Here is a 12143-nt window from a genome sequence, read left to right on the forward strand (position 1 = left end):
TGTTTTCTAGTCCCAAATTCTAGCTTCAAGAAAAAGCAGGATAAAGCCACCATGAACATGAGTGACAGCAGACAAGAATACCATTCTTCCCTTACTTTAAAACAAAAGCGAAACAAGCCAACAAACCACCACCACCATAACCCAAGAAGCTTTTTTTAGTTTTTCTGCTGCCTACAAGAAAAATGAATGAATGAGAAGTCAGTTAACAGCCATTTTTCCCAGTGGGGGATTTGGATTGCCTCTGCCCGGCGGGCTGTGAATACGTACCGCATTGCTCTCAGTGCAATTTTGTATGCCAATTCAGCATCATGAGGTAGGAGAGAGGTGAAGAGATACTTGGCAAATGTGTGCATTGGAACGCTCTCCCGATGGATTATTTCGCCTAAACCACTATATGGTCCGGCTGTAGGAAGAGAGTATACACATTTTACATTCCTAAACAAGGAACTAAGACTTCTTGTAAAGTATAGTTTAAATTTTTTATGTAAAGTTATAAACAATGCTAATCTAGTTAAGAATGTAATCTAAGTGACATAGTAGAAACGAATACAATTCTTAGTAAAATGATTCTACAGGGTAGAGTATACGATATCAAATTCACTTCAGGAACAATTCCCTGTGCCACAGCTAAAAGGAGAATCACAGAACTATGGGGGCAGAACTTTTTCACATTATAACTGCTTCAGAGAAATAAACACTCCAAAGCAGGAAACCTCACTGAATTTAAGAAAGACCCTATCTCAGTGTGTGATATCTGAGCATCCAGATTTTCAAATACACAGATGACTCTACAGCTTAACTTTGGAAACTGCCCCAGTCCCGGTCAGTCTTAGGGGCACAAATAAGCCAGGTTTCCAGAAAAGAGTTCTCTGTTTCAGGGGGAGGGATAGGGAGGATTCTGAACCACAAATCCCAATACAAAGACTTTAAATATTGTTGCTTCTAATAAGCAGAAATAGATATTAATTCTCATAAAGGATTAATAATAAAAGACCAGAATAATACTCACCGTAGGCAAAAGAAAAAAAAAAATTAAAGTAACTGATTCTACCACTATTTGGACTTCAAAAGACCAATTTTAAAAGTAAAATTATATTTAAACTGTCAAAATTCATCTCTTAGTAAGTTGTGACAGGCACGGTGGCAGAGCTGACTTCCCCTGTGTGCTCTCTGAATGCTACCCTAAGAAGGACAACACCAACTTTTAAAATAAATTTTGAAAGGAAACCACAGTGGTTAGTTCAACTACTTTCCGCTTAGGTGCTGTGAGGTTTAGTTACTGTGAAGTGTTTTATAAATTAGTTTCCATGTCACCTTTGGGTTAACATCGGTTTCATGACTTCTAGAATTATGAATCATGACACTACTGCTCAAAGGACATAATACATTTGTTTTCCATGAGAAAAATAAGTCTGGTGAAGAGTTTAGAATGCAAGAAATGCAGTTCAGAGGAAATGGTGAGAGGAGTTACTGAATTGGGCACTGAGTAGGAGCATGATACATTTTAGATCATTTTAACAGAAGTTGTTTTTAAATTTCATTGTTTTATTCTTTGGTTAGTATTTTTGAATTGTTCCTTATTAAAGTACTTTGAAAGTCATGTAAATAACTTATTTTTTTACCTAGACAAATTAAAATCCATCCTAGATTTCTAATTTTATCAAATCTATTAATCTTTTTTTTGTCTTTAAGACATTTAAAAATGTTTTAGCGATCTGATATTCTTCAAAAGCTGATAAGGCATTATAATTTTACCTTTAGTTCATATAGTGAGGCCAGATTATTTGTTATATTATAGAATGTTTGCCCTCCCCCCAAATTCATATGTTAAAGCCGCAACTCTCAATGTGACTGGAAGATAAGGCCTTTATGGAGGTAATTAAGGTTAAATGAGGTCATAGGGGCCTTGACCTGGTCCAACAGAATTAGTGACCTATGAGAAGAGACAGAAAGAGTGACCTCTGTCTCTGTCTTGTGAGGGCTCAGGGAGAAGGCAGCCATCTGTAAGGCAGGAAGAGGGCCCTCGCCAGAAACTGAATTAGCCAGCACCTTGACCTTGGACTTCTCAGCCTCCAGAACTGTGAGAAATAAATTTCTGTTGTTTAAGCCACCTAACCTGTAGTATTTTTTAATGGCAGCCTGAACACACTAAGACATTAACTCTATTTTTTTAAGGACTAATTACAGCAAACTTGTATATTTTCCATCTTCATTTCTCTTCCATTTCCTTTCAGTGTTTCCCTTGTACCATCAAGCTCCCTTTTTATACTACGCAGGGAAGGCCAGGATGCATAATCAACATAATAACACCTCCCAACAAGCAAAACATTCAGTCAGGTATCACAGAATTATCTGTTGATTAATAGTCAGTGTAATGCCTGAACTCTGGTGTACTGAAAAATGAAAAACTGAAATTTGAAATCTAAGTTCCCCAGAAGTGCTTTTCCAATATGCCAATTGATTCAATGTGCCCATACTGTGTCCAGAAGTGATTTAACACTCAGCAACAAAATACAGGGTTACTGCTTCCTCTTTTTCATATACCTGAGTCTGCTAACTAATCTGCCCCTGAAATTCACAGAGTATAAGTATATGAAGACCTTGGTGCCCAGTGCAGTCATCTCAGTCATGGAGCGCTTATCTTTTGGAGTTTATAGAAATGGTCCCTTGGCTTCCCCTTGGACTTCTTCCTGTCCTGCACCAACCACTCTTTGGGGCCTAGCAAGGTTGGGAAAAGAGAGGAGCATGGGGTGGGTCATCAGCCCTCCTTACAGAGCACAGTTCTCACTAAAATGTTTAATGGGAAGGTATGGACTAAGCAAAGACTAAGACAAAGTTAAAAAATATTCATGAGTAATGAACACGGAGACATTTAAAAAGGTAAGTGATGAACAGATATCAGACGCTATCAACTTTGAAAACCACACATCCTCATCTTTTCCCTCAGTATAATGAAAATCATAAGGCAGTTACCAAGAGTTAACTAAGAGCCAGCATAGAAAAGTTTATGGCTAATGATATTGCTTATATCAAAAGGAAATATATGACAGGAAACTAAGACAGTAATGAAAGGATCAAGATCATTTGAAATTTGTCAAGATGGGCTTTTATCTTTAGGGAAAAAAACTTCAGGAGAGTGCTTCAAAAAATTATTAGGAATTTTTACCAAAATTAAGCATGTTTTATTCAGAAGAATATTTCCCCTTTAAGGTACACTTCTAAAACACATAAATGTATAATATATTTAATGAAATTATTTTTTTCAAATAGATCTTTAGGTTTGGACATATAAAAAGTTTTGAAATGCTATTTTCTCTAAATCCCTTCCCTATATATAGCCATTCTGAATATAAGATGAAGATACCGTACTGTATGAGCCTATTAATCACAGAGAAATCCACAGAAATAACACACATGTACTTGAGAGACAGAAGCAGTTTAAAAGATTTGATATCACCTAAATCTGTGTAAAGTATCAGGCTACCACATTAATTACACTTATTCTTTTCAAGAAAAAAAAACATTAAAAAAAAAAAATGCCATCCAAAATGTATTAGGCCCTTTAGCTCTTGACCTTACAGAAAGAAGAAAACTAGACTTTGCCTTAGTGATTCTATGAAACCTTTACTTTGATGAATGTATACCTAATGTATTCTCTGAAATAATTAGCACAGTGGAAATTCACTTCTGCAGTCTTTGGTCCCTTGTCAGCATGTGCAAATGACATGTTCAAAACCCAGACGTCAACGTAACAGCCAATAATTTGGAGGAATGCCAGCCAATTTCCATTTTATTACTTAATTGATCAAGCAAAGAGGAATATGGCGACCAGCAATAACTCACTAAATATCAAACTTGCATTTATCTCAGGAACAACACAGACTAAATAAAAACAGTCCTTTTTAAAGCTGGTGGCATTTAAATGGGGCTCATTTCTAGCAGGTTATCTTACACGACCACCTAAATCAAATGATAAACATGTAAACATCTGAACATTTTCATTAAGTGATACTATTTTTTGGAAAGTGAACATGCCTATGACACTCAGCGACCATACCAATCAAGATAACCACCATATTAAGTGTACTCCCAGCGTAAGAAAGCTGAGTGGCTAAATAAAATGGGCCAAACAAGTGAGAAAGTTCTTTATCATACTACCTTCTAACAGGAAGACTGCTTGCTTGCGAAAAATTTTCACCAGTGTGTCATCCAATTCAATTTCCTGAAGCTTGGAAATGAGCTGCTCCTCATTCCGGCAAACCTTCTCTTGGGTATACAGCCCATCAGGCATAATACGCTGCTGTCCCAGCCCTATTAGGGCTACTTCCACAGCTAGCGTTAAATAGGATTCCCCTTCTTCTAAGAATTTGTGTGCAGGTAGATGCTGGTATTCCAGAGACTTGCACTGTCCCATATTCTCTGTCACAAAAGAAATCAGAGTTCAGAAACTACTTTTGCAGATACCCTGATAAGTACGATCTATTTTACCTAGTACTCTTAAATAAATTATTGACTTAACTCCAAGAAAGCCAGAAAACCATGTTTCTTAGGTTAAAGTATATAGTTTTCCAATATCTTTTAAAAAATGACCATGAATGACTAAATGTGTATGTTCTGGGGGATAGAATATTACAAATATTTTTCTCTCACTAAAAATGAATCACCAAAGAAAACTATAAATCTAAGGAGAGATACTAAGCATACCTAACAGTAAACAAATTTTTAATTAAACAAGAGTAAAATTACATGATGACTGCAATAGTTATCAATTTTTTAAAGCCTGGCATTAAAAAAAATTTCCATACTTTTATCACAATGTTGTAATTTATAACAAAAACAGTAGAGAATACAACATATATGTAACTCAATTCCATGGTCCTTTTTGTTATCAAAGAGTCATCAGTCACAAGAGAAGGATTCTTTGAGGATTCTCTTATCTCTGTTAAGGTGTTTCTATTAGAAATTCTTAACAAACTTCAACTGTCCAACTCCCAAGAAAAGTGAATTCAAAGTCATACCATACCCTCACCCTCCTGATAGAGTTTGGGTCACCCATAATCCATGAAGGCAACCACCACAGGCTAGATGCTTAACTCTCCAAGCTAATCCAACCATGGGAGTAGTGAAGGGACAATCCTTCTTCCCTCCCACATGTACATCCTTATTTTGTATCTTTATGCTGGAAAACAGTCATAAATGCAGATAAATTCTTAGATGTACAATCATTGACTAGAAGGGAATAAATATTTTTAGGTTCTTGACACATGCTGCCAATTGTCAACCCTAAGACTTTTCCCAGTTTGTAGGAGCCTGCCTGAAAAGTGTGAGTACCCTTTCCTGCGAACTGCTAGTACTGTTAACTATATGGATTCATAAAACAAACTGTGAAGAAAAACAATGACCAGTGATGAACGCCATTCAGGGTTTAGGGGAAAAAAGCACATGAGACAAATGTCAATGGTTTTACCTGTAAAATCTGAGAACACAGGGAAGCTTTCATCATCAGTGCGGCAGGCTTCCATTAGGCTGCTGAAAAGAGTGCCCACGGGGTCCAGGGGGTGTCCAACCCAGCCCTCCAGATTGGTTATTGAGGTTATGCTTTTATGGGGTAGCTCTGTGTAAGAAAAGGGAATTGAGACATGGAGAGAAGTAGAGGACAGAAAGGCTTTACCATTTCCAGCATCCTGACAAATTAATACTAAATTCAATTCAAAATTCCTCTTTAATTAAAAAACAAGGGTACATAAAATCCCCAACCTGTGAACTGTTTTAAGTTCTAAAGGTTCATCTGTGAATCAATATAAATGGTGCTAACTTCCCAAGACAGCTCTCAAACATCTATTTAATTCATATGCTCAGGCTACCAGGTTAACATTACTACTTACACTATTAAATTATGATGTATGAGGAAAATGAATTCTAAATTTTTACCTGAGAAGCTAAGGACAACTCTCCTCACTTCCTAGGAGTGGCTTTAGAGAGAACTAAGTCCCCCTGGAATTATCATTGGATAACTAACTCTACAACTACGTTAAGAAGGTACTCTCAGAGTCAGTGCTCACTGGGTTATCTAAAATGGAGTCTAGAAGGCAGCTGTACCCTGGGTCGGACTTGAACTTCCGTATGAATATTTATTAAATTACTCCCCTATCACCTTATAAAAATCTTCCTTATCGTGGATCTGTAAGTCATTTAAGAGAGGACCTTTGCCACAAAGGGGAACTATAGCAGAAGATAACATATAATTTGGATGAAACATATCCTTTTCATTTTCCTCACGTAATGTTAGAACTTTCAAGTTCTCAAGTTAAGAGTGCTGAGAGAAAAGCTGCAAATATTTTAAGGTATATTCCATTATTGTAATAAACAATGCAATATTTTACATCTGTTTACTAAAGTTATAAATAATAGTGGTTCCTTCTTAAAGGAAACTATAATAAAATCTATATATAATATAAAATATACAAGAAAAATATTGGCTTGTAAATAGCTAAAAAGCCATTCTGCAAGTTAAATATTCCTTTAGAAGTCTTCTGTTTTGGACTATCAACTATTAGTACATAAAAATAAAGCATGACCTGGCACAATGTATTAAAATTTATAGAAGGTGGGTACTAGATTCCTTGGAAAGGTCTTTCCCTTCAATTTCTGTCACTGGCTTTCATATACACAACCAGGATGAAAGCAGAAACATGAGCATCACTCTTAGGAACAAGTCTCTCTCTCTCTCTCTCTCTCTCTCTCTCTCTATATATATATATATATACACACACACACACACACACATATATATTTATATATAGACTTACTGTGGTGATCATTTCAAAATATATAAATATGGAATCATTATGCTGTACACATGAAACTAATATGTTATATGTCAATTATATCTCAATTTTTTAAAAAGTTGACATATCATGCCAAATAATATTGAAAATGTACAAGATACTTCATTTACTAACCTTAGCCCCATAAGAAATAACTGTTACAGCAATTTGGAATTGTAACAGTTACAAAAAACCTATTCTTTGAATATGGACAAACAAAAAGAAAGTAGGGAAAGATATAAATATGCAGTGCTAGTAAAGAATAGTCTGAAATTAAAGTTTTCATTGTGTGCAGGATAAAAGAGAAATGAGTCTGAGAGAGACCTCAAAGACAATCAAAGGAGTCTATCTTAACATGTGTTCCAACTTACCTACATGAACTAACACTTTTACACTTTGTATTTCTTAGATATTGTAACATTTTAATTAAACTAATTTTAAAAACATTTCTTCAGAGAGATCAACATGAATTTCAAAACTCTGATAATCATCATGAGCAAGCTCTCCTGGTGCAGTATAAAAAGTACTTCACTCTCTCTTAGCCTGAGTATTTCAATCTTTTATACTTTTCAAAACTAAATGTCTTTTGGCCATAGATTGTGTGTGTTTAGGGGAAGGGAGATTTCAGAAAAATTTTGCAAAGGGCCAGGCAACATATTTTGTAAATACAGCTGGTAACCAGTGTTGATACGACAAACACAAAGAACTGGACAAAGTAATGATTGTTGGGGATATCACATTCCAATCCCATCTGAGCTCCCCCTTCCTTGGTTCCAGTGGTAACTTTGGAATTTTCTTTCATCATATAAATGATAATGTTAACATTTTTAATACTTCCAATATAGAGGATATCAAAAATTACAACAAACACTCGCTCCAATCTCCAGCCCACTTCAACAACAACTGATAATTTTAAGCTGTACCCTAGATGTGTGTAAAATCATCCAAGGAATAAAATAAAAACATAAGCAAAAAACCACAACTAAAACTACTTCTCTCTGAATAAGATATAAAATTCCAGAGTAAAAACAACAATCCTAACAAAGAAAAATTAAAAGATTTACACCTACAGAAGAAAAAGAAGTGCACGGATTAATCAGAAAAAGCATACATATGTCTTTCTTTTGATCAGGGCCTATGCACCTTACAACCCTTTTGCAATTACTACTACTAAGTAATGCTTATTTAAAATTTAAAAGATTAATAAACTGAGATAAAGAGGAGTTAAATGTGTCCTGTCAGTTGACAGCTCATCGAATGTTATTTACAGAATTTGAAAAATCCAGTTCTGTTTTTTTCCTTAGCTTTCATTGGAGTGTAGTTTTTTTTTTTTTTTTAAGATTTTTTTTGATGTGGACCATTTTTAAAGTCTTTACTGAACTTGTTACAATATTGCTTCTGTTTTATGTTTTGGTTTTTTGGCCAAGAGGCATGTGGGATGTCAGCTCCCCAACCAGGGATTGAACCCACACCCCCTGCATTGGAAGGCGAAGTCTTAACCACTGGACCACCAGAGCAGTCCCCAGGAGTTCTGTTTGATCGCTTTAAATACATATCATGTCCTGATGTACAAATTATTACAATTAAACTGTTTTATAGTGCTTTCACACTCTGTCAGGCCCTGCTTTCAGTGCTTTACAGAAATTAACTAGTTTAATCTTTTCAACAACTCTGAGAGACAGGTCCTCAACCAAGCCCCATTCCATAGTCAAGTCAATGCCTAAGGTCTCCCAGCTGGGACCTCCTGCCAGGATTCAAACATAGGCAGTCTACCCCCCCCCCCAGAGCCCTTACTATCACAATTAAAATGCTCTTTCACAAAATGAAATATCTGGCTAACTTGCATTTTAGATAATTCCGACATAGGACATAACTCAAACAGTAAAAAAAAAAAAAAAAAAAAACCTCCCCTTTAAAAAAATTAACCAACCTAAGAAACTTGTAAAAAAATTTTATTTCTTACAACATTCAACGGGTGGGGGTGGGGGGATGCCTAACATTTCTCACAGATCAGCTATTAAATATTTCACATGAGTGGTGAGTAAAGCCATCACCATGGCTCTAATTTTAAAAGTTCTCTCCCCAAAGAGCATAAAACCTAGTGACATCATCACCAAGAATCCCATTCCAATGGAAACAGACTCCTTCACACATTTACCTTTTTTTTGAGTTCGGAACATTTCCAGCTGTTTCTGTTGCTGCCGTCTTAACGTGTTAACAATAGCTATTGCTAGTCTCAGTGCTTCTCTGGGGTACCCATGAGAACGTAATGCATCCACTCGTGCACAGGCTGTAGGAACATGTTCTAAAACAGAAAGTTAAGGGCGGAAGGTTGCCATTATCAGATATATCTATAAAAACAGGATTTAATAGTAAGATGTTTTCCCCTGAAATACTATTAAAAAGACACAAGAAACCATTTCTGAACTTGGATTTGAATGAAAACTCCTATTGCCAAGCATTCATCCATCTCCCATTGAATCCCTCAACTCTCCTCCTCCCACTCCAATAATGCTATAGAAACTAAACAAAGAAGTAAGTCATGGAAATGTCTTTCCGGTTTGGCCACTTACCATGCCAGAGGGGCCACCCGCGGGAGTCAAAGAGGGAGTTTTCAGCGTCGTCATGGTAACAGTAGTTGGTGTACAGGTCACTGCTGATAATGTGCTGCAAGTGGCTGTCCTGCCAGTGGAGATCGCACGCCTCGATGGCTCGGGTGAACACTGTCCGATGTGGCCTGTTCGATGAATCTGTTTTTTCCACAATTCAGAAAGCCGTGTCAGCTATTGTTCACATGTGAATAAATCAGTCATACCATACCATTCTGTGGCCAGATGTTCATGAACACACCCACACACATTGTCCTGCACCCCCTAAGCAGAAGGATGAAGGGTGAATATTCTCATGTCCTAAGTACTAGGAGGCAAATCAGACCAAAGAGCCACCATTCACTCACTTGTTTTATCAAACACAAACACTCTGCAGCCATCAGAGCTAAGGTTAAAGGCATCCTGCAAAAAGAACCGTCAAGTCTAGTTTCCATGCCAAATACACTGAAAGGAGGCACTCGGCACAAAAATCACATGAAAACTCACTGCTCCCCACTTCTGAGGTGCTGTGGTGAACTGCCCTGATGGGATCAACAGCTCTCACAAACACTATGCAAGAGATGAGACACCAGCCATGGAACCTTTCAGGAAGATGCAATCAGCCTTTAAAAATACGCAGAAGGGTTGTGCTTTTGGTTGTATTTTTTAACTATATTGTGCGGTTTTGCACAATTAAAATTATTATGCTTCTTGGGATATAATGATTAAATGTCACTTTATATCCCAAAGGGCATAAATGCATATATTTAACATTTCACAAAGCCACACAACATAGCTACAAAACAAACCAGCGCACTTACCTTGCCCCTACAGGCTGCCTCCTGACTCTTGTGCAGGTTCCATGACTGGTGTGATGTCCCCAGCATAGTGTATGCCAGGGCATCACAAAAGAGCAGAAGCACACACTCCGAAGAGGGTTCAAGTTTCAGGACCTGACAGAGAAAAGAAATGTTTGGGGAATAAAGGATATTTTTACCCCAACCTCTGGGATTATTCAGTTCTTCTGGAAAAAAATCGTTCAAATTCTACCTGCACTCCCACCCCTAGGTCCCCAACTCCAGACTTACCTTAAACTGTGGCAGAAACCTTAGAAAGAGCCTCAGCTGACACTCAGGGTAACAAACTATTTTTATTTATGTGTGCTTTATTTAGCTCAGGTATCACCCCTCACTGTCCTGAGGCTTAACTAAATGAGAAGGAAAATCTGGAGCTTCCTTAGTTGGTAAAGTTTCATCTTCCTCTCCCTGGAGCTTTGGCTAAGCACAGACATAAAGGAAATCATAAAAATCAAAATACAACTGAATCAAGAAGAGCTCTGAAAACTCAACCCCTCTATTCTGCTGATGGAACTGAAAATTGAGAGAAGTAAAGTGACTTGCCAAGGTCACACGGCCAGGCAATGGCAGTCAAGATCAAAACACAGATAACCTCACTCCAAATTCAGCTACTTAGGCTGTTCTGAAAGGCTTCTGAATGGTCTTTAACAGAAAGAGACATTACTTCAGCTTGGTCTCAGGTGGACTTAGACATCTGTATTTGAATGGCAGACATATCAAAATGAATGGATGACATAATTTGAGAGGCCTAAACACTGATGTATCTGTTCTGGCCCCTGCCCAGACTCCTTGTTAGCAGCAGATGGAGGGACACTTTGCAAATGGGAAGAGTTGGCCCTACATTTAATAGCCTTTGGAACCTACCACGGCTTTTTGCAGAGCAGAATAAATCTACCCCTACTCAACAAGAAACTGGTTCCATGACTTCGTATAGTCAATCAATCAAATATTCCAAAGTCCAAATCTCACACGAGTATTTTTAAATGGCTTTCTAATTTCATTTATTTTGTTTAACTCAAATCATAGAAACAGAATTTAAAATTAAAAGGAGACTTTAGAAAGCAACATATTATTATACACTTATTAAAAGAATGAGAGTTCTGTCTGTTTGACCCACTGTGGTATCAATAGTAAAAGCAAGCTATGGGTATGATTCCATTGAAAAAATTAAAATCTTAACTTTTCATGTTTGTATGTGACTGTAAGAGCATAGCGCAACGTACAGGACATACACCAGGACAGTGGTTAGCTCTAAGAGTCTGATACAACCAACTGTAACAAAAAAGACTAAATACCATTGGTATTTAAACGAAAATGTAGATACAAAGCTCTATAATAGCATGGAAACACAAAAAAAATACATACATAGACAATGACTAAAAAGATATACAAACAAAAATTGATTAAGTATCAAAATTATGGTCAATTTTTATCTTAGATATCTGTGTTTTTTTGACTTTCGCAATAACAGAAAAAAGAAACAGATGATCTTAACCAAATTGTTGAAACGATAAACACAGGGACTTCCCTGGTGGTGCAGTGGTTAAGAATCTGCCTGCCAATGCAGGGGACGTGGGTTCGAGCCCTGGTCCAGGAAGATCCCACATGCTGTGGAGCAACTAAGCCCGTGCGTCACAACTATTGAGCCTACGCTCTAGATCCCGTGAGCCACAACTACTGAAGCCCATATGCCTAGAGCCTGTGCTCCGCAACAAGAGAAGCCACCGCAATGAGAAGCCCGCGCACCACAATGAAGAGTAGCTCCTGCTCACCACAGCTAGAGAGAAAGCCCATGCGCAGCAACGAAGACCCAACGCAGCCAAAATAAGTAAATAAATAACCGATAAACACTAATCTGTAAAAAATTTTCA

At 37.2% G+C, this 12143-nt stretch overlaps 1 protein-coding gene across 1 annotated transcript in view; it reads right to left on the reverse strand.

Moving 5' to 3' along the window:
- ZSWIM6 (zinc finger SWIM-type containing 6) overlaps positions 1-12143 on the reverse strand; it is a 204958-nt gene that overhangs the window by 10395 nt on the left and 182420 nt on the right. The window contains exons 7-11 of the mRNA XM_027101263.1: positions 9401-9577; positions 8986-9132; positions 5468-5614; positions 4159-4419; positions 268-403 (exon numbers count right to left, since the gene is read on the reverse strand). Coding sequence (XP_026957064.1) covers positions 268-403; positions 4159-4419; positions 5468-5614; positions 8986-9132; positions 9401-9577 — 868 coding nt within the window. The remainder of the gene's footprint in view (positions 1-267; positions 404-4158; positions 4420-5467; positions 5615-8985; positions 9133-9400; positions 9578-12143) is intronic.

This window comes from Aethalodelphis obliquidens, unplaced genomic scaffold (assembly GCF_003676395.1).
Source record: "Aethalodelphis obliquidens isolate GAN/ISIS:26980383/991018 unplaced genomic scaffold, ASM367639v1 scaffold4, whole genome shotgun sequence".
NCBI classification, from domain to species: Eukaryota; Metazoa; Chordata; class Mammalia; order Artiodactyla; family Delphinidae; genus Aethalodelphis; species Aethalodelphis obliquidens.